The sequence below is a fragment of the Corvus cornix genome, chromosome 2 (genome assembly GCF_000738735.6).
Source record: "Corvus cornix cornix isolate S_Up_H32 chromosome 2, ASM73873v5, whole genome shotgun sequence".
Classification (NCBI taxonomy): Eukaryota; Metazoa; Chordata; class Aves; order Passeriformes; family Corvidae; genus Corvus; species Corvus cornix.
Window position 1 is genome coordinate 133076954 of NC_046333.1, and position 21609 is coordinate 133098562.

A 21609-nucleotide genomic window follows, 5' to 3' on the forward strand; every position below is an offset into this window, starting at 1 on the left:
TCTAGACCACATGTTCAACAACTGAATCTAAGAGAAGAGAGACAGACAGAAGCAATTTTAATTCAGCAACAATACTGAAAATAAAACAGGCAAATCTAAAGGAACTGTGCTCTAAAACCTCATTTACAGCAACTCCATGGTTGCCATTTCTTGTGTAGGGAACCTGCCCACTTCTGAAATACTCATTATCAATGCACATCAAACTCAGTAAAATGAGTTACTGCTGCACTAATGTAATAATAAACCAAAACATATTGACTATATGTATTTATTTGTGGCATTCACCCATACTGAGAATACAATTACAAATTATGCAGATAATACATACTGAAAGACAATGTCATTAATCAAGATGCATGGTATTATTAACAGAAATGTACTTATTTAGAAAAGTAAATGTAATTTAGGTATATGATGAGTTTATATTTATCTGTTCATGAACAACGGTACCATAACTGAAATACTCAGAAGAGGAATATGCTCTCATTTGGGTTTTTTTTAAGATGCTTTCTTTTCTGCAGCATTGTGCTGCTAAAAATGTATTGTGTCATTAAGCTCTAACTTAAGAATTGAGATCAAGATTTATTCAGATGCAATTTAGAATGGGGTCCAGCTCCAGCAAAACCCATGTAACACATCAAAACAAAGACAACAACCCCCTTCATTCAAATCAATAAACAAGAAAGAAAAATATACATGGTACCAGAACAGAATAATGTAGGTTACATTTAAATGTACAATAAATGTTTCATGTTATTTAGCAACAACTGAGGAGTGGCTAATTAAAAAAATAAAAATTGATTCCTTATGCTCGCAGAATTCATTTTGTTTGGGATTTTCAAGGCAATGGCAACAAAGAGAATTAGATGTCTAATGGGCATGGGGTGAGAGAATCCACTTTCTTTGAAAACCTCCAACTTACTATTCAATACCTTTCTAGCTTTCATAAAGGAATATCTAATGGATTTTTATCCCTAGATTATTTACAACAAAGGGTTTCAAAGTACAGAATGGATCAAGATTTAATTTCATACAATGCTCCTAAATATTAGTATTTTAAACACTTGTATTCTGCATACTCAGAAAATAATTCACAAGCGTGTAGGTTCTGTCTGAAAGCAACTGAAATGGAAAACAATTCTAAAAAGGAATTCTATTCAATCGAGTTCTCTCCACAAACATGAAAACACAGTTATATGGTTCAGTCCGATCCTTATGGGATGAAGAAAAAGTTACCCTTCATGACATTTTTCACAATGACCTTACAGAACTATTACATACATGACAGAACACCTAAATCACTCTTTAATTACCCTTACAAAGAAAGGTTTGCTTAGCAACATTTCAACAAAAATGCAAAATTTTTAGCCCAAGGCTTCTTCCAAAGCACGACAGTTTTATTATACAATATTTACTTCAGGCAGGTATTAACAACATTAAATTCATCTGGGAAGACACACTATATCTAATAACCTAATAAATAAAGGAGTGATCTATACATCAGAGACATAGTAGAACTTGAACTATTTCTCATTCTTTTTATAAACTAGCAGATAAGAAACTGTGGAGAGGCATTAAAATTACTATGGAGTCGCAGCTTATCACTGTCTATATATCAGAATGTGTTATTACATTATTTAGATTTCTTGAGGAGGACTTTTAAGAGTATTTTTCTTTCAACTGAAGCACATACAAAAAAATCCAACAATATATTTACCTCTCTTCATAGGAAAAATAAACCAAATTTGGTTCTGTACTAGAATATATTTTTAATATGCAGGAATTTAGTATTCATAATGAAAGGCCTTTTCTAATCACAATATTTTATCAGAGAGGACTATCTTCACATCTTGCTTGCAAGTCAACATAAGACAGAGGTAGCTTAGGAATGCTTTAGAATTTAGTGTTTTACTTGAAATTAATTAATCCCTCTTTCATAGGAGTTAATAGCAAGTACAAAAGGCAAACAGTATATACAGCTGCCACTGTCTGCACCAAGAGAATAATTCCAAGAAGCTCAAAATAAGATTAGATTAGAACAGGGAAAAGGACACTGTACTTCTTTGCATTTGCTTCAGTGCACCAGTTCAGGCTGGTTTTCTACAAAAGGAAGCACCCCACTAACATAATATGCTATTCCAAGGGACAGAAGAGCAATGACAATGATGAGGAGCAGCACCCTCCAGAAGCCCAGGTCTTCCACGAACTCTTGCCATGTTGTGCGGAAACTGGAAAGAACTCCTTCACCTTGCTGTAGGTTTGGATTAAGAAGGGAATGGCTTTCCATTGCACTACAAAGGATTAAAGTTAAAAATACATCAGAGGAAAAGAATGCACCTGTAAGTATGACAGTGATCCTACTAAGGGCAACTGAAACATTCTAAATTAAAAATTAAACCCCCCAAATGATTTATAGCATTGCTTCTGGTAAATCAAGACAAATCAAATCAGGAAAAAACTCCTAAACTTATATTAGCTGAAAGGACATTTTATTAACCTGTGCAAAGAGAATGATATTTGTTTATGTACAACTGCACTGAGTTTTCAGGCCTGCTACCCAGAAGCCTTCAAAGGTCAGTCCCCATAATTCCTACTAAATATGGCTTAGTAAAATATAACGAAGCGTAAGTTAAGACCTCAAGAGGCACACATTATTTGTTGTTAAAACAAAGCATGACTAAAAATAAACTCTGATGAATAAAATGCAAACTTTAACTAATATTAATTTAGATGCTGAATTCTGCAGTAACCATTACTACTCTCCTGGATGTCTTTGTTACATGCCACTTCTCTAGCACAAAAAAAATCACAGAAAACAATAAATTTGGATAACAAGAAGTTCAGAAACTTTCTGAACTAGTTGGCATTGCTGTGTTTTCTGCCATATGGCAGTGACTGCTTTGATGTTTTAGCATTCCACTACCAATCCATCAGGTCCCCTTAAATTGTCAGACTATAAATTAGGGACTGGATCTCACTTTTAAATGAAAAGCAAATATGAAATCTGAGTGAGGCAGTATTCTTGACAATGGATGACCTTTAGAAAAGATGTATGTTGTCTCAAAATATTGCATGGCTTCTTCTGTAATTCTCCCAATTTTGCTGGTTGGACAATTATAACATGAAACTATCTGTTGCTTACGAAAAATCTCATGAAGACTAGGGAAGCTTCCTCATAGCTTGATTTCACTTAAATTTTGGCCATCTGCAGCCTTATTACTTCTCTCTTGAGTGAAATTACATGCATGGGTGTTTTCAGGATCAGGCCCTGACAACCACAGAAAGGAAATGGTGGAATCAACCACATACGCAATGATGTCAAAAGCAGAATGTAAGTAGAGGAAAAAAACCCATATCTTTTCTCCTCCCTTTTAACTGCTTTCAGTTACCATATTCCTAGATATTTCTTATAGGACTAATAATAAAAATTAAAAAAAAAAAAATCTGGGAAAAGTAATTTCCAAGTCAAAACTAATTGTAGAAATGCTGCTGTTCTTCATGACAGAAATCAATTGAAAAATGATGGTTATCAGAAAAAAGTCTCATTCATGAATCTCTCTTCTAAGATTACACCATGGGAAAACTTCACACTATTCATATAGTATTTTTTCTCAGGAAGTACAACCAGTGAAGAACAATTAGCCTGAACTACCACAGCTTGCTCAAGTATTGCAGCATCCCATGCACAAGATTTCAGGAATTTCCTACTAAAAGCCTGCATTTTTGTTTTGTAAAGATTTACCACACTGTAAAGCTATTTTAACTTGCCCATAGCTGCAGGATTTAGTCATCTTCCTTGCTTATTACGATTTCCCAAGCAAAACAAAGGGTTTAATAAAAGACAGCCCTTTGTGTAGAACTGAACTTCTTAGTAAGTACTAACTAGTTAATACGTAACCACAGAGAGGTTAAATAAAGGTGCAATACAATTTAAGTGAAAAGATCACATGCCTGCTCATTAAAAAGGGCACAAAGAAAATATTTTTGCTATTTTATATTATGAGCCAATTAAAATCAATGTTATTCAAAATATTTTTTCTTATTACAAATTACAGCTGCATAAGAACTGGTAATGCAGCAACATGTCCTCAGAAGAGTTTGTGCCACACAGCACAGAGGTTCTCCTGTGTCCAACAGCAGGTGGGAGTTCACAACTGGACACACTTGTGGCACAGCCACAGGTCCTGCTGGGCTGTGCAGAAAGACACGTCTGTGTGAGAAAGGGACAGAGGGAGCTCTGCCTCCTGGCAGCACGGCTGCTCCTCACCCGCAGGAGGGCAAAGCAAGCAAAACCAAATTTGACTTGGGAACAGAACTCTGGCCTCTGCTTCCAGAGCACCAGCAACTGCATGTAACAAGGAGCAAAAAACTGAAGTCAGAGGCTGTTTTTAGAAAGAGCGTTATTTCTCTATAGGTTCATACATAATGTAAGAGATCAGAGGGCAGAGGACAGAAGACATTAATCCAAGTGTCTCTAAAATGTGAAAATAATATGAAGAGGGAGAAGTGAAACTGTGGAGGTCTGAAAAGCCAACTGGTAAAAAGACATTATTTATTTACAAAGCAAACAGCACACAAGCTCATTTGCTTTGGCTCCTGTAGGCATCTGCTATTTGTTACTTTAAAAATAATGTATTTCAGACATTTTAAACACGCTCCCAACAAGCTGGGTACTGCACTGTTTATGTCTCTATGCCTGTCCCCAAGGAGAGTTGCTGACTTCCTGGCCAAAGCAAACAATGTAACATTTATGAAGGTCAAATAACAGAAAGGAAGCTATGTTCGGTAAAGGGACACCATCAAATCAAAATTTAACCGGGGCTGAGCTGCTGGTTCATATGTTTAAACAAAACCAGCCTAAGTGCACTTCTGTGTGTCAAGAAATTTTCAATAAAAGTTAGTGAAGTCAGAAAGGTAATATGCACTAATTCTTATAATGTATAACCATGTAATTTTGAAAATAAAATTCATTTTCTGTTTCAGGGCTTAAAACAGTCTCTCTGACAGGTGGGGTATAAGATACTGATGTATAAGAACTTCATGTCTGCTCACTGGGAGTATTGGGCATTATTTCTGCAGTTTTGTTAGTTTCACCTTTTCTGTTTACTCAGCTTAGATCTAACTCCATCTATACAGCCTCTTTCCTGTTTACAGTACAGCTTGTCTACATTTTCACTTAAACCGAGCAACAGTTATACGACAAAACTCCCTGTCTTTTGTGATATATTGTTCCAGTAGTCATAGTTCATGGCCATCATTAGACAATATAAAGAAAGCCACAACCCTTCTGAATGCAGGTAAAGAGCATAACAAGACGTACTACAGAGCAGAAGTCACCATTGCTTTATGCAACAGGACTGAGAGTTTTCTTTATGTAGTGAAATACATGTTTTGTGCTTTGTAGGACTTCATTGCATTTTTCAGGGTAGCATTAACTCCTGCAACTGACTAATGCACCAAGCCTGTTCTCCTATATGTTTGTTTTCCACTGAGAAACTTTGATTTTATGGCACACAGCTTTCAGTAACTAAGAGCTGCATTTTGTGCTACAAAATTACAATTTATTCCTACTGGTTTCCTCTTCCTTGTAACCCCAGGTTTTTGTCCACGCCATCCCAATTTTCCTCAAGGTTGCCTGTATCTCACTTCTTGGTATCATTAACATGCTTCTACTTCTCATGCTTTTGCTTTTTTCATTTAAGAAAATTCTAAGCAAGCACAGTCCCAAAACCAGACCCTTAGGAATTCATCATTAGTAACTTCCCTCTAACCCAATACTTTGCCTGAAAATGGTCAGCAATTTTCTCAAAACCTTCAGTTCTGCATTAACTGTCTCTTTTGCCACCATGAAATTCTTATTCTCCATCTTTTCCAGGACTACTAACGATAGAAATTTTATATACAGCACCATATAAATCTTTTATTCAAGTTCAGATGGATGAAAAGTCTGCTACCCCTTCTTTGCATAGACAATCATCAAAAGTATGTCAGGTTAGCCTGTGATAATGGCATTTTGCATTTCACACTATTTCCCGCTTGGCTTTTTGGCAGGTGGTAGAATATTTGTGTTTGGGACTCTGTAATGGAAAATGAATAATTATTTCTTTAAATTTCTACCATAAAATTAAAATCTCAATAGAAGCTCTTTTTTTCCTTACATTTGGTCTGATTAAAGAGATTTTTCCAAAATTTAACACTCAATTTAGATTTTGTCTGATAGTATCAGGCCAAATTTGATATTATCTGTTTTGAGGAATAAACAATCAAGTCAAAATCTAAAAGCCATAAACATTATTTCTCCTAGTAATTCTTTTTGTTTGGTAAATACCTTTCGCTTTCAGCTGTTTGCATTGTCTCCAGCTTTGAGTGAGCTCCTCTGTTGAATCCTTTCACCTCTTGCTCCTCTAAAGATTCCAGCAGTCTAATCACATCTTTATTCACACCCCTTCGTTTGGCAAGAACAAGTGGTGTTGCACCTTGGTGGTTGCTAAAACAAGCCCATAAAAAGACATAAGAAAATTTTAATATAGAATTTTTGTAATAGGTCAACTCAGCATATTACAATTTAGTAAGTCCTCAGAACTATTTTGTTTTATCAGACAGTAATAAATTCCAATCTATTCAAGTTACAGCACAATTGGCTATAGAAGAAAATCAGTATATTTAGGTTTGAAATTGCACAACTCTTTTCCCCCCTGTAATAAAATCAGAATTCCTAGGACTCTAATATAATTGGAATCTCTGGGTGTTATAGAAAAAAAAACACAAAAAAAACCCCAGTAGATTTATGGTAATGTTCAAGTTTAACCTTAACTTCAAGAATTGTGCAATCTGGCTCCTAATAGTTCCTTCTCCATGAGGGTATTAGGACATGAGGCAAAAATGAAATAAAATACAGATGGTCCCTCTGCTGCTATTAAAATAATAGTGAATAGGTCCAGAGCTGCCTTTAGACCAGGAATTTCCACCAGAGCTGTTTGAAATGAGGGGGAAAAATCCCACCCCACAACCCATAAATAATCCGGTTTACCAATAACTAGTTTTGCTGAGTTGAAAACATTAATGAGAGACAGGTGAAAAAGGCACAGATTTAAAAACTCAAAGGTTTTGACTTCACTCCTGGTTTTTGCACACGTTGTGAATATGCAGAAAGTTCCACAAACAAAGTGATTCAGTACAGGAATGACACAGCCAGCTATTTTGCAGCTTGAGAGCTTCCATCTGAACACTGGCATCTGACAGCTGCTGGAAGCCAGAAGGAAAGAATATACAATATTCTGAGTCATAGACTTTGAGGGAGGGCAAAAACACTGAAAGGAAGCATTGTTACCAGAGGAGTATGGGAATGAACTTACACACACATATACTGTATTTTTTTTGTCTTATATAGTACAACAATAGAAACTGGGGTGGAGGAAATTCTTTTAAAGTAGTCAATGTGATTTTTTCTTTGGTGCCAACCACCCACACCTGGCTGTCTGGCCAAACCAGGGCAGCGATGTCATCAATGAGGCAGAATCAGATTCAGCAGCCCACACCAGCTATTCTCATTTGCTTTGCTTGCTGCACAGACTAGCCGAAGTGGCCTCTTACTGTTTTCCTGCCTTTTTATTTTGTTTTTCTTATTAAGTGGTATCTTTATAAAGTAGAATTGCACCAAATACAGCATTTCAGCAACAGCAGATTTATATGCGAGGCTCTGGTGAGAGAAGATTAATATATTATAAAATATATACTGTAAAAAGTGACTTACCAAATATCAATTTTAAGTCCATTAGAAACTAGGAACTGGATGGTATCGACATGCCCACACAGGTGAAGAGCTGTGTTACCCTGGTAATCAGTGGCTAGTAGGTCAGCACCAAATTTATGCAAGAGTTGACAGATGTCTACATTTCCTCTGGCTGCAGCCAGGTGAAGGCCAGTTCGGCCTCGGCTGTCACGAATATTTGGGTCAAAGCCACTCTCTAACAGTCGTTTGGAATAGTTAAAATCTCCATCAATACAAGCCTGCAGCAGCGGCACATTTGTCTGGGAGGAGTCGTTCACAAAAACGTAGGACATTGCTCTGATTCTTTTAGGAGGAGCTGACTAACCTGCAAGGAAGAGTGAAGAAATGATGGTGAAACCAGGCAAATAAACACAATGCTAATATTCAGTAGACTGCTCAGGTTCCCAAACAAGAATGCAAACTAGCTTATAGGCCAACTCTGAAATCTTCCTTTTAATACACGTTAACTTTATGTGCTGCATTCCCTTCTGGTGATATGGAAAGAGCTCACACCTCTGGAAAGAGCAGCAAAGCTGTGTTATGAGAGAAAACTGCTAAGATCTCTGCCACAAATGCAAGATGGGTGATTCGTTTTCAACCTAGTAAGAAATCACACGTAGTAGTATTGGTATTAAAGGGCAAAACACCACAGATTGGGACAGAAAGGAAGAACCTTTCATAAATGGGAAAACTCTATAAACAATTCAATCCACTGGTACAGTGACACTAACTGCAATTTTTACCAGCTATAAGCAAAGCTGTTCTAATGGGATTTTCACCCTCTGAATTTGAACTTCAATGCACAAACTACAGTACAGCTAAAAATGCTTGATTAATAAAAATACTGATTTCTCCATTCTGCAAGAAATATATTTTTCAGTAGCCTTTCCAGAACATTATTTTTACAGTGCCAGAGATACACAAACTACTGAACAAACAAAAACAGCAATACAGAACACAGAAAACTGAATGTATTAGGTGAAACTGCCCACTGAAAACTGGAAGTGGGTACAAGGAAGACAATGGTAAAATCAAGTACAGAGCTACTGTGGGTTTGACTAGAATCTCATGAAGAAACACATATGTAGTTTCCTTGGCTTAATATTAAATAAAGGATTAAGTCCTTTTCTGTAACAGGACATGAAAGAGGAAGATATATGTTTCACCATGGATTACTTGGTATAGAATATTTGATGGACTATGATTTCAGTTTTGCAGAAGAGTATTTTAAGGATAAGTCAAATAATGAGGGTATGATGAGACTGTGTGCTTATGGGACACAGAAAAGATGACTTGAAAACAATAAGGAAAGAGAATGATTTAGCAAGAGAATGGTAAAATGTTCATGAGGCAATTTTAAGAAGCAATGAAAACACCTAGAAGACTGCACAACAGTCCTCTTTTTGCATTGCCTCAGAGAGGAGGTAAAAAAGAAAAAAAATCATATAAACAAGTAAAAATCCTCTAGAAGAAATCGCAATATAGACAAGACAAAGTTCAAGTGACAGGAGGGAAAAGTGATTTTACTAGAAAAGCTTTGAATAGAGAGTGAACTGAAACATCACTTGAAACAGTATTTTTCACTTGACCAAGGTTTCTATTCTGGGCTCATGGTGTAGCAGTGCTCTAATTAACTATCCGAACCTCTTATTAAAACTGCTATACACAGATTTAAATTTTCTCATCTATATAAGGTATCCTTCCACACCAGTGCACTCATTCAGCCCGGAGAATGGAAACATGGCCAGTAGCCAAAGAATTCAATTTAAAACCTCTCCTTTTTTGAGAGTTCATGTCTGTATTTTATAGCTCTTCCCCTATGTTTTAGATCAAATTCAATATCAAAGTACCTACAGAAGTAATTTCAAAATGTTCACACACTGGTCTGAATAACAGCTCTAGCACTGGGGGGCTGTTGAGATTAATAGATCATATTTAAACTTCACTAGGCTGTGTTTCCTATCTGGACAAATTCTGCTACGTATATCAACACTGTCTAGTTTTCCAGTGCAGAAATGCAGAACCTTTTTTTCTTTATTGGATGCTGGAGAGAAAGAGACAGAAATAAATTCTATGTCTTGGTATCTGTATAAGGAATGATTTTAAGCAGAGTACATTCCTCTAGGCTGCAAGTATGTTTTTAAGCACGGGACAGCACATCACTGGCTCAAGAACCCTTTTCCACAACCATCTCCAAGAGCAAGTAGCCAGTTCACTGATACACTGTAGAACTTCGCACGAGACTGGCGTCATGTAGGGCACTTCCTTATAACCCTATACAGCAAGAAAGGACAATGTAATTACTTGCATTTTCAATGAATATGTTACAACCCCCTGGATGCTACAAAGCTAAGAATTCCCAGATGACAGCAATTCAATTTTCTTGCCCATTTTCCACCCAAATCACGAATGATATGAGAATTCTTCCACTCTGCTCGCCGAGTCTTCGCTGAGAAAAAAAAATGGGCCCAGTTTCTCTGTGATGTGATTGTGACCTTTATACTCTGCACTAAATCTTCCCTAAAGCAAGATCATAAATAATTTTAAAACCTCCAATTATCAGCCATAGTAGCAGCATATCAATAGCACAAACCTCTACTCACACTTGACAAAAAGATTGTGATTCGCTTGTAAGATAATGCTCAAGTGTTTAAACCTGCTTAATAAAACAAGGCCTAACATAAATCAACATGAGAATATTATATGGAAGAGACTTACGCTATTTGAGAAACAGCATGGCATGCTCTGTTAAAGGTAAGCTAATGTTTGTATTTTCATATCAGATATGTATGCCTGGTAAAGCCTTACAGAATTCCCCAACTTTGATGAAATATTAGCTAATAATACCAAGACAAAAAAGTCACCTCCTTATCTTCTCAGAAAAGGATGTGCAAAGACTAGCAGTTAGCAGAAAGTGTAACCGGAAGTAATTCTGATTCAGAATTTATTATCACTAGAATCTTCTAGAACTGATCACTGATGTGTAGAAGACTAAAGTAAAACCTTAGTATTTTACAATAAGAAAGACAAAGATGAAGCAAATCCTTCTTCCCAATACTTGAAGATTGTGGATTAAGCAAATACATTCACAAAAAAAAAAAAATCTGGACCATCTGGTTCAATTTATCTTTGTGATTAAAAAGATTTTTTCTACTATTTCACATATGGCTAGCTAACCTATGCCAAATACAAGCTGCATACTAAGCTGAACTATGCACCATCTTTAAAATGTCAGTCCCCAAACGACATGTTCTTGCCTCAAAATTAACCCGACTTAGCAAAATTTCCTGTGTAACAAAACTCATAAAAAAATTTCAAGTCAACTTAATTAGGTATTTTTGATTAAACCAATGGTGCTTGCATTTCGGCCCACAGTATCAAAAAGCTTATTGCTTCAATGACTATCTAACACAACAGATTTAGGAGCAAAACTTAGAAACAAAATGGCATTAGCCATTCCCTTTAAATTGCTTCTGAAAGGTGAATCAGGTAACAACTCTGAACCTGTCCATAAGCTGGTACACTACCAGTAAGGACTGATTTCCCAGGCACCAATTAGGACAAATGGACTTGCATTAGTAATAAGACACAAAATATTGCAAAATGACCATCCTGAACATCCCTAAAAATTACTACTACCAGTTAAATAAATCTAATTTTTAAAGATTGAATTAAATGACTGCTTGTGAAAATGCATCACTATCTACTGAAAATGTATCTGTTAAATAGTATTTTTGTTAAAAAAAAAGGTTTGCTTTTAATAACTTGGTACTTTGACAGAAAATTAGTTTTTTGAAAAAAAGCATATTCAAATACATCCTCCCAAGCTAGAGGGATTCCCATTAGAAAGGCATAAGAACACATTTTTCCCTAGATTTATACATTTATATAGCCTCAACACATTGTACTTCTTAATTAATAATTTTAGAAATTATGCTGTAAGCCTCTTCAATGACATACGTGGATTAGTACAGGATAAGAAAATTTAATCAAAGGAATGCTTATATTAATTCATTCTGTAAAACCAATTTATTTAATACGAGTCAGTTGTCTCTCACTATACTGGGTACAATGGTAACTCAGCGTCACACACTGATCTATTGCAGGACATGTTCTCGCCTGCAGAAGGCAGCAGTGATCTTGAAAAATTCAAACCACAGAGCTAAATGCAAGTTCTGTCACCTCTTAAAGTAGTCCTAAAACTTGTGTTAACTCTGCAGAGTTTTATTTCACAGTAAATACATGCTGTTGTCTCTACTTTCTCATTAGGTTCAACAGCTACCAAACAGCCCCAGGAACAGGAGAGAACGGCTCCACATGAGAGACAGAATCACCCATGGGACCCATCCCTCTTCTACAAAAGTATTAACGAACCTGCCAAATTGGGATTAATCCCCCAGTCACTGCTCCATAGGACATACCAGTTCTGCAGAACTACAGTATTTCCCAGCACATTCAGGAAAACGGAACTAATTGTCCCTACTGTAAAACAACCTATCAGTACAACAGAACAATACCAGATTGCTCTATCCTTGAGATGTCTCAGTATTAACACACACTTTTGACATTTAGAACCTAGGCATCAGTACGATTACTAATAGAGAAACTGCCACTACCAAGAAATGGAAACTAAAACAAAACCAAGAAATAGTAACCTCCTATGCCAGCAAACACACAATATGCATTACTTGACAAATTTGCATTTGTCAACTCCCTTGTGGTTAAACAGCATCCTCTTTCTGTAATGCACTTTGAGAGCACTTCAGTGGCAGTGGCTTGCAGAGCTCTTCCTCTTCATTATTTAAGTGAATGAAAAACATTCCAATACTTTGCTTAAAATGCTGAGGGAGAAATTCCTTGCTAAGTTTTCATGCACACATGTATTTTTGTGACGTTTATGTGTAAGTTACTGAGAAGTCATTTAACTGAATAAATATTATATTTAGTAAAAAAATAATGTGATCAACTCATTTCCATTTAGGAAAGAACCCCAGCATGTACATCAAAATCCACTTAGGTTCTGTATTTTCTATGAGAAACCTTTATCTTTTCAGTACAACTGGAACAGTTTTATGGCTCCACTAATATGGAACTGCTGCTAAAAGCAGCACCTCAGATTAAGTACAGCATGATGCCTATTTTACACACCGCTGTATTTTGCAGCATTTTCCCTTTCTAACTTTAGCTATTTTTTCAACAGTTCCTGGATTTGAGGTATCACAGCAGGTTTGTAACACATTCATCCCCTCTCATGCCCCTAGTCAGCCACATCAGTAGGTGATAATAGAATAACATTATTTATGCCATTTGTTTTCAATCATTCTCATTCCCTTATGCAGACATGAGACATACAGGTAATGCTCTCTTTATGTCAGGACCATCCTGTGAGTAGAAACTCTGGTGCATTGCATATACAAAGTATGCACTACTTTACAAGTACAGGCTACAAAGTGCTTTATGAAAAAGTTTTAACAACTATTACTGCTCTTAGGTACCAGCAGACGATGGCATTGGGAAACGGGGAGCTGTGCTCATTATTGCCCAGTATATCAACACTACAAGATAAAAAAATATACAAGACCTCAAATGCCAATCCAGGGTTGCAGAATGCTTCCCCAGATAAAACAGTACAAGCTTTGTGTATTTATGTACACAAAACAAGGGAACAATAAGAGATCATTCTCTTAAAACACCTTTATCAACAAGCAGATTCACAAACATTTTATCGTTGCTAAACTTAACTGTTAATTCAGTTGCATTACGTGTTCCAGCACATTTAACTTCTATTAAATATATACTTAAGTATTTTTGAACACTGCTTATCTTTCATCTTCTGCACAGGAACTATTTAGGAAAAAAGGCAATTTACAGATTTCTTCAAATACTCTGTAACTTTAATTCCCCACAAATGGCTCAATTAAACCAGTATATAACTGCAGTACTTCTCTGATCTTTGTGGCCAGTTTGAATACATCTGTTTTTATATAAAGTTATTGAATCATATCAGTCATAATTATCAACCTCTTCACAAACCTCTACTCTAATTCCTTTTCTGTTGCTGCTGGGAACATGTAGGGTGTATGCTGGTCAAGAAAATATTTAAAGGTTGCTACATATGGTTTTGTTGCTGGTTTATTTGTCTGGTTTTTAACAGAGTAGAGAGAATTTGTTCCAGTCTTAATTAAGTGTTTGTGTTTAAATTTGCCGCAGACTAGGAGCAGTCTTCTGGAAAAGAAGACAACACTGACAGAGAAACAAAGGATAGCTCCAGCTGGCTGCAGGCTGCCCAGGCAGGAACAGCACCGGAGTCTGGATGGACACTGCCACCACGTGGACTGATGAATTCCTGTGCCTGACGGGAGGGACGCACAGAATCATAGAATGGTTTGAGTTGGGAGGGGCCTTAAAAGGTCATCTGGTCCAACCCCCTTGCCATGGACAGGGACACCTTAGACACCACCAAACCAGGCTGCTCAAAGCCCCATCCAGCCCGGCCTTGAACACTTCCAGAGATGGGGCATCCATGGCTTCTCTGGGCAATTTATTCCAGTTTTTCTTCACCCTCACAGGAAAGAATTTCATCCTTACATCCAATCTAAACCTGCCCTCTGGCAGTTTAAAGCCATTCCCACTTGTCCTATCATTTCATGCCCTTGCAAAAAGCCCCTCTCCAGCTTTCCTGTAGTTTTGTTCCCTTTAGGTACTGGTGTGGTGTGTAAGCCTGGACTCACACAGACCACTTTTTCTACATTTGTGGTGTTTTCTGTTTTCCTGGGAAGGAAATTATGAACAGCCTGAAAATAAGGTTTTATGAAACTTTATTAAAGGATCCTGAAATCCAAACTGCTACTTCTTTGCAGTATAAACAGCATTCACATGTAAGCTTTGATCCTCTGTTAGTGAAATGAGGACTTTGGTATGTTGCTTGAGTTCTGAAACCAAAGGCATTTAATTTTAAAAAGTATGTATTTATGCCTGTTTCTTAAAAAAAACCCCAAACTGATCCAAAACACCCCCCCGCCCTCCCAAAAAAGCCCAGTCCTTACCTAGACAAACAGTAAGTCTGAGATGACACATTTACTAAAATGGGGAAAAATGTTCTGTGGCCACCAGGAATCGTCAGAAATCAGAACTCAGTGAGAGCAATAAACCAAACTAAGAACCTGTCACAAATGACTTATTATTATATTGTTCATATTTTCTTCCTTTTTTTCCTTATAATATATATAATAGCTTCTATGCCCTTAGTCATACATAACCTTGATGACATGGCCTTAGTGTGCAACATCAAATCTGGTTTAGTGGCTAGTGAACAGAAGCAGGTCACTTCTGAAAGCAGATGTCTCCTAAATCTGTAAGTCATTTATATATAACTGTAAGCTTGACTTTACCTTTGAAAAAATATATTGCTCTGCTTGTTCATTGAAGTTCATTATTTTATACCAATGATGTATTTATATCAATATACCGATGGTAAGACAACTAACACTGTCAAATATGCAACTCTTACTATAATTGCTGGATACACATATTTCTGCTCAGAATTTTCCTATTCACACAGTAAATCATTAAACCAGTTTATCAAAGACAAATAGTAAACTGATATATTTACTCTTTCAAGTATTCTAAATATCTATCAACACAGCATGACTAAAAACTTAATTGTATCATGGTGGATCATGTTATGTGACATAGTAAGATGAAATTGTAATACTATTAAGGTTGTATTTCTAATTAATATATACATAGTGATACTACTTTGGCATAAATAGTTACTTCACCATGCTTAAGCTCAAAAAAATCCTCCATGTAGGCAAATATGTAGTGCTAGTGTCTACCCAACACTGTCTTAAAGGACTGAAAGGCGTAAACCAGCAGCCTAAGCGTTCCCAGGACAACAGGCAAGTCTGAGGAGAATCAGGGAGGCCAGCCTCAAGCTCCTGATCTGCACAGGGGCTGGAATTGAGCAAAAATGCAATGAAAGATGATTGAAAAGAACCTGAGAGTGAAGTAGCTCAACCAATGTTTATCAATTGCATGAATTTATCCTGCTGAGCCTGGAAACAAAGGACATCACATATACAGGGGAAACTTCTGCCTTTAGATAACTTAGTAAATACCAGTAACTTGTCTGTAAAAGACTCAAAATTCAACATGAAACCTGGTGTCTAGTCAATGAACAGGAAATACCCATGTTTCTTTAAACAGGTTTGACAAGTTCTATTTGAGAAAGGATGAAGAGAAACTGTAAAAATAAGTCCATGTCAGTTATTACTTTTCTGAATAAGAACCCAACACAAAACTAGCCACAGCAGATCACAAGAAAGATCCATTTAGGCCTAGTATAATTTTTCAAATGGTGGCCAAAAGCATACATAATACTGCTTCTTCTATTCAAAATGGATGGGGTTTCTACATATTTGGCACTGCCTCCACATCTGCTCTTTCTCCTCTTCAACACAAACACTTCTAATACCCACAACATACTCTGGTAAGTTCTCCAACTCAGCTACCTGTGAAGAACAACATCTTTTGATCTTGCTGAATCAGGGGCTTGGTAGATTCCCTTGTGAACCCTCACCTCTGCTGTGGGGAGAACAGACAGAGCACCTCTGCCCATTCTTTTCCTGCCTCTCATCATTCTACAGGCCTTCATCAGGCTCCTCAGACATCCCTTTCCAGGATGAATTTTGAAGTCCAGCTTTCTTGGTCATTCCTCATTTGGAAGTGGGTCTGTGTCTGTGACCAGTTTTGTTTTACTTCTCTGAATCTCACTCATTTTAACTCTGTTTTCTGAGCTGGGAGACAGAGCAGGAGTGACTCAATCAGGATGTTCAGGGTGAACCATGGAATAACACAGTGGTATGACAGTATTCTTTGTTCTTTACTTGTTTCTCAGTAATATTTACTGTTCATTTTATCTTTTTCACTGCTGCTTAACACTGTTGTTACATTTTCATTGACCCGCTAATCTTAAATACAAAATGCTCATTACAGAGAGCCCAGTATTTCATATGGGAATTTAGGATTCTCTTTATGCTATCTGAATCCCTCTACCTACACTGAACTCATGTGCCAGTACGTTGCGTTATCCAGTTACTCAGTTTTACAGGGGTCCTTCAGCAGCTTTTCATAGCTGACCCTAGCTTTACTACCCATGTCCAGGCAAACACTATCACCTTGTTGTTCACTGCCTTTTCTAGGCTTGACATGCATATTCTAACAGTTCAGAAGCCAAAACTACAATTATTCCAGTCTTGATCATAAGTTCACTAAAACTGGTGTCCTGGATCAAACTGATCCCACTCACCCAGTGCTCTGCCTTCAACAGTGGCCATCAGAGATCCCCCTTTGGGAGAGCACATGAGCCTCTCTGCTTCCTGCAGTCCATTCTCCACACACACCCCAGCAGCCACTACAGTACATTGGGGACCTCCCTGAGCAGCGCTTTTAGCAGCCCCTCAACAGACTTCTTGTCCGCTTTCTAATGCCTTCCTATACCTGCTCACACTGCCATCACAGTGGCCCTGTCATCCTTCCCTGTATCCATCTGAAACCACCCTCCCAACAGCCCCAGCAAGCAACTCCCATTTCAACGCCTCAAGACTGGATGAATAACTCTCACTTTATTCACTGCCTTCATTGTGTAAGTCTTGGTCATGCCCTAGCAATCTCCTCTGTGAACAATCCTGACTTTCCAGTCTTTCCTCTTAAGGAAGCTGATCCCCTTGTCCCTTTCGGTTGCCCTTCCCTATCCCACTGTATCCTTCTTCCAATGCAGACACTGGAACCATACACACTACCCCAGATACAGGTGCACCAGCTGCAGCAAAAAATGGTACCCTCTCTCTTCTTCTCTCTAAGGACAGTCACCATTTTCCTGTCTCTCTGGCTGCCACAGCACACTGAGCTTAGGTTTTCAGGGAACATTCAATGGTAACTCCAAGCACTTTCTCTTGATTGGTGGCTGCCAGTTTTGAGTTCACAACCATGTGAGCATGGTTTAGATTATTCTACCCAAGACGTCATCTTACTTTATGCACACTGAAGCTCATGTGCCATCTTTCTGCCTCCTTCCTTTTTTTGGCAATTTCTTTTTGCCTTCTTCATAATTTTTCAACTCAACCACTTCTGCATGTAAGAAATTTCTTTGATGCTGTAAGCATCCAGTCTCCTCAAAAGCCTCTGGTAAGGTACTTAGTTTTAATGCTTCCTGAAGATCCACATCACCTGTACCTACAACCCTACTCAGTAACCCTGAGTAAAAGCTGATGAGCCTTGGATGTAGCAAGCTCTTTGAAAATGTACCTGATCTCAGCCCCTAACATGTAACACGGATAGGCATATTCTTCTGTGGATAAAAACCACCAAGGTGAAGAAGACAGACAAGCATTTTACACCGTCCATGGGAAGCCCATACACCAGAAGCCTTTCCTGAAATGTGCTGCTGCCCTTCTTCTGTCACCATCCACTATTGCTGGTCAGACGCTCTTAAGAGGTCTTGAGCATGCTGAAAGAATATCCTCAGTGAGCATTACAGGATTTATGCCTTTGAGTTTATATTATAAAATTCAGCTGATGTAGCTGCATTACTTGGATGTCAGAAATTTGCTGACTGACAAAACTGGTGTTTAAGCAGCTCTGTTCCACTCAGCCAACTGAAATTTTATTGATAAAGTAAAAGAACAAATGCCACTCAGAAAAGTGGTGTTGATACATGAATGAAAGCCAGAATCTAAGTCCTGGAAGTACAGACATGGCTGCAGTGAGGGACTGCACAAGATAAAACCTTTTTTTCCACATATTTAGTATCACCTTTAAATAGCAAAGCAAACCACAACAAAACTGACCATTTCAGTATTTGTGCTCTTGACTTAGAAACACAATAGAACACTCACAATGGAAATTTGGTGGAACAAGCCCATGCATTCAAGACAGGCCTGTCACCTACTCTAACAGCATTCTATGGATGGTCTCTCCAGAAAGCTCAATGCTTCAGGGATCATGTATTTCACATAACATGTATAAACCAATGCCTTATAAAATATCTTACGTGCTTATTAACTGATCTATCTGGAAGTGGAATATCCACAGCTTGAGATCATGTGGGAAGATATTAACTGACAGACTAATCAAAAGAAAAGAGTGGCAGCCCTCAAAATTCCAGCATACCCAAATCCCTAGAAGAGCCTCTAGTAGTAGCTCACTCCTTGGACAACAGAGTAGCTCAGGTCCTGAGCTGCAGATGAGGACTTCAAGGCCACATGTGCTCAAACATTAAGTTCAAAAGAATGTGAGGTGAGATAATACAGTCAACTTAAAGCATTGCTTCACATCCCTAGCTCTTGCTGGTGAGACAACTTTACCTAAATGTCATGGGTTAGCCAAAACCTGCTGAGAGGAAACGTGTTGCTGATTACAGATCAGAACCGAATTTTAGAGTACCCTCTTGCAAATTCACACTGCTCTGCTAAGACAGCAGATGCACATACTACACTTCAACCTTCAACTCATCTCGGCTTACTCTTCACACCTTTTCTTCAACACAAAAAAGACAGCAATTAGCCATTGTCATTTCCTGATTGTCACCAACCCTACTATTCAGACTGCAAACATTATATAAATATTTTTCTTCTAAAAAACAATTTAAGTTCTTGCCAATAATCTATTTCACAAACGAACAAAAAAGAAAAACTGATCCATAGTATACAGGTAACACTAAGCTCAGGACTCTGCTGCAGCAAACAAAAACATTATTTTTACAAACCAGTCACGTTCCATCTAATAAGTGTTTGGTTTTTGCTCTTCCTTGACCTTTTGGAAGGCTGGTCCTGAATATCAGTGCTCTCTGATGCTTAGAAATTTTCATATATTATTAATCCTAAAATTTATGTTAAATTATTCATGTATTAACATCATCCTTCAGCTCAATTTATTCACTTCATGGTGTTTATCTTGACACTTAAATAAAAAGCAAAATTTAAATTATTCTGCAAAATTTTAAAAAGCCAAATGCCTCTTCCAACACTCTTAATTTCCCTGCTTGACCTTAGCATATCTTCCTGTTTCTGTTCCACTTTTTAACTGAGAATGATTAACTTTATACAAAGAATTCTAGAGTTCTGTTCATGGATAATAGTAACTCCTTTAACTGGATCACTGTAGTCAGCATTTACTTTTTCCACAATTCAATATCTTGTAACTACCTAACATTCTTTGGTTTTGCGTAGCTTTCAACCGGTAAGAATTTCTTCCACAAATTTTTTACTTGCAAGGTTACAACTGTAAACCCTCATTCTTTAAATTGTTATTGTACCTACTTCATACTCTAGTTCTCAGGATCACCCAATTCTTTCTGCATTGTACTATAACCCTCTTCTATATTGCCAATACCTCCCAACTCTTCATTACTACCAAATTAAGACAGCGAAGTTTCAAATACTACATCAAGACCTCTATTAAATATTTAATAAGATTGGTCTCAAGACTGATCTTCAAAGAACTAATTTTATACCCTCTGATACTCATATGTGATGGATTTTCGATTCAATATTACCCACCATAGTTTGTCTCTAGTTACTTCCCTATCCTGTCAACAATTCAGGTGTTATCCCTACCTTTTCACCACAATAACAACGTGCAGCAGCTTTAGTGTGGTCTAGAAAATAAAAAAACGGAACTACTCCATTTCCCTTAAAAACAGTAATTGCTTCATCAAGAACAGTTATGAGAGCAGGTTAAAATACGTACTTCAGTTTCACTTATCTTGTTTTCGCCTGGAAAGCACGTTCAAAGCCGCACACTTACCAACGCCTTGTCAGCAGGGCGGCCGTGTTCCCATTCCCGTCCCCGTTTCCCCCCCTCCCGTGAAGGCTGGCACTGCTCCCGCTGTTCTCCTACCAAACGGCACCATAGCGCTCCACCTCTCCGGCTCCCGGGCCGGGCTCTGCCGAGGGCCCGTCCCCGGTCCCTACCCGGGCCTGGCACAGCCCTAGCGGGGGTGACAGCGCCCTGCCCTGCCGTGCCCTCCCCGGCCTCCCGCTGCCGCCGCGGCCCCGCGAGCTCCCGGCCCCGCTCCCGCCGTACCTGCGCGGGGCTCTCGGGGGGCGCGCGGGGCCGGGCGGAGCGAGCGGCCGAGAGGCGGGGCGGGTGCGCGCGCCCCCTCCTGGGCGGAGGCCGCCGCCGCCGCGCGATCTGTGACCATCCGCCGCCTCACGGCGCGCCTTGGCCGGGGCACCGGGACGGGACGGACCCGCGGTGCGGTGCCGGCCCGCCGAGAGGCAGGAAATCAGGAATAACGTGGCCAGCAGGACCAGGGCAGTGATTGTCCCCCCGTACTCGGCTCTGAGGAGGCCACACCTCGAGCACTGGGGTCAGTTCTGGGCCCCTCAATTCAGGAAGGACATTCAGGAGCTGGAGGAAGTCCAGAGAAAGGCAATGGAGCTGGTGAAAGGTCTGAAACACGAGTCTTGTGAGGAGCAGCCTGGAGCAAAGGAGGCTCGATAGTGATCGTGTTGCTCTCTAGAACTCCGTGAAAGGAGGCTGTAGCCAGGTGGGGGTCGGGCTCTTCTCCCAGGTAACAAGTGACAGGATGAAAAACGCCACCCCAAGCTGTGCCAGGGGTAGTTGCGGTTGGACATTAGGAGAAATTTCTGTACAGAAAGGGCGATTAGACACTGTCCAGGAAGGTGGGAGAGTCCCCAGCCCTGGAGGTGTTTAAGGACTTAAAGACTGGACCATGGTGTGGTTGATAGGGTGGTGTTCCAGCAGAGGTTGGACTCGAGGTCTTTTCCAACCTACCTGATTCTCTAATTCTGCCATTTTGACACTGCAGTGTG

The 21609-nt window shown here is 38.7% G+C and overlaps 1 protein-coding gene across 3 annotated transcripts; it reads right to left on the reverse strand.

Moving 5' to 3' along the window:
• Positions 1-252: 252 nt before the first annotated feature.
• ANKRD46 (ankyrin repeat domain 46) lies at positions 253-20909 on the reverse strand. 3 transcript variants are annotated; one of them, XM_039549335.1, is made up of 4 exons: positions 20858-20909; positions 7754-8096; positions 6329-6487; positions 253-2291 (listed from the first exon to the last, which is right to left on the reverse strand). In XM_039549335.1, the coding sequence occupies exons 2-4, from the start codon at positions 8062-8064 to the stop codon at positions 2075-2077; spliced, it is 687 nt and encodes a 228-aa protein (XP_039405269.1). In that variant the 5' UTR covers positions 8065-8096; positions 20858-20909; the 3' UTR covers positions 253-2074. The 3 variants fall into 3 exon arrangements, with proteins under 3 accessions (XP_039405269.1, XP_010403226.2, XP_010403223.2); XM_010404924.4 differs by having other exon boundaries at positions 20579-20859; XM_010404921.4 differs by lacking the exon at positions 20858-20909 and adding an exon at positions 20522-20815.
• Between the last annotated feature and the right edge of the window lie 700 nt (positions 20910-21609).

What these genes read in the sequence shown, in the direction of transcription:
- ANKRD46 (XM_039549335.1), bottom strand. Translation starts at nt 8,064, where the DNA reads ATGTCCTACGTTTTTGTGAACGACTCCTCCCAGACAAATGTGCCGCTG. An exon ending in GGACTTAAAATTGATATTTG is followed by an intron (nt 6,488 to 7,753) that starts GTAAGTCACTTT and finishes GGCTTGTTTTAG; the next exon opens with CAACCACCAAGGTGCAACAC. An exon ending in CAAACAGCTGAAAGCGAAAG is followed by an intron (nt 2,292 to 6,328) that starts GTATTTACCAAA and finishes AATCCTTTGTAG; the next exon opens with TGCAATGGAAAGCCATTCCC.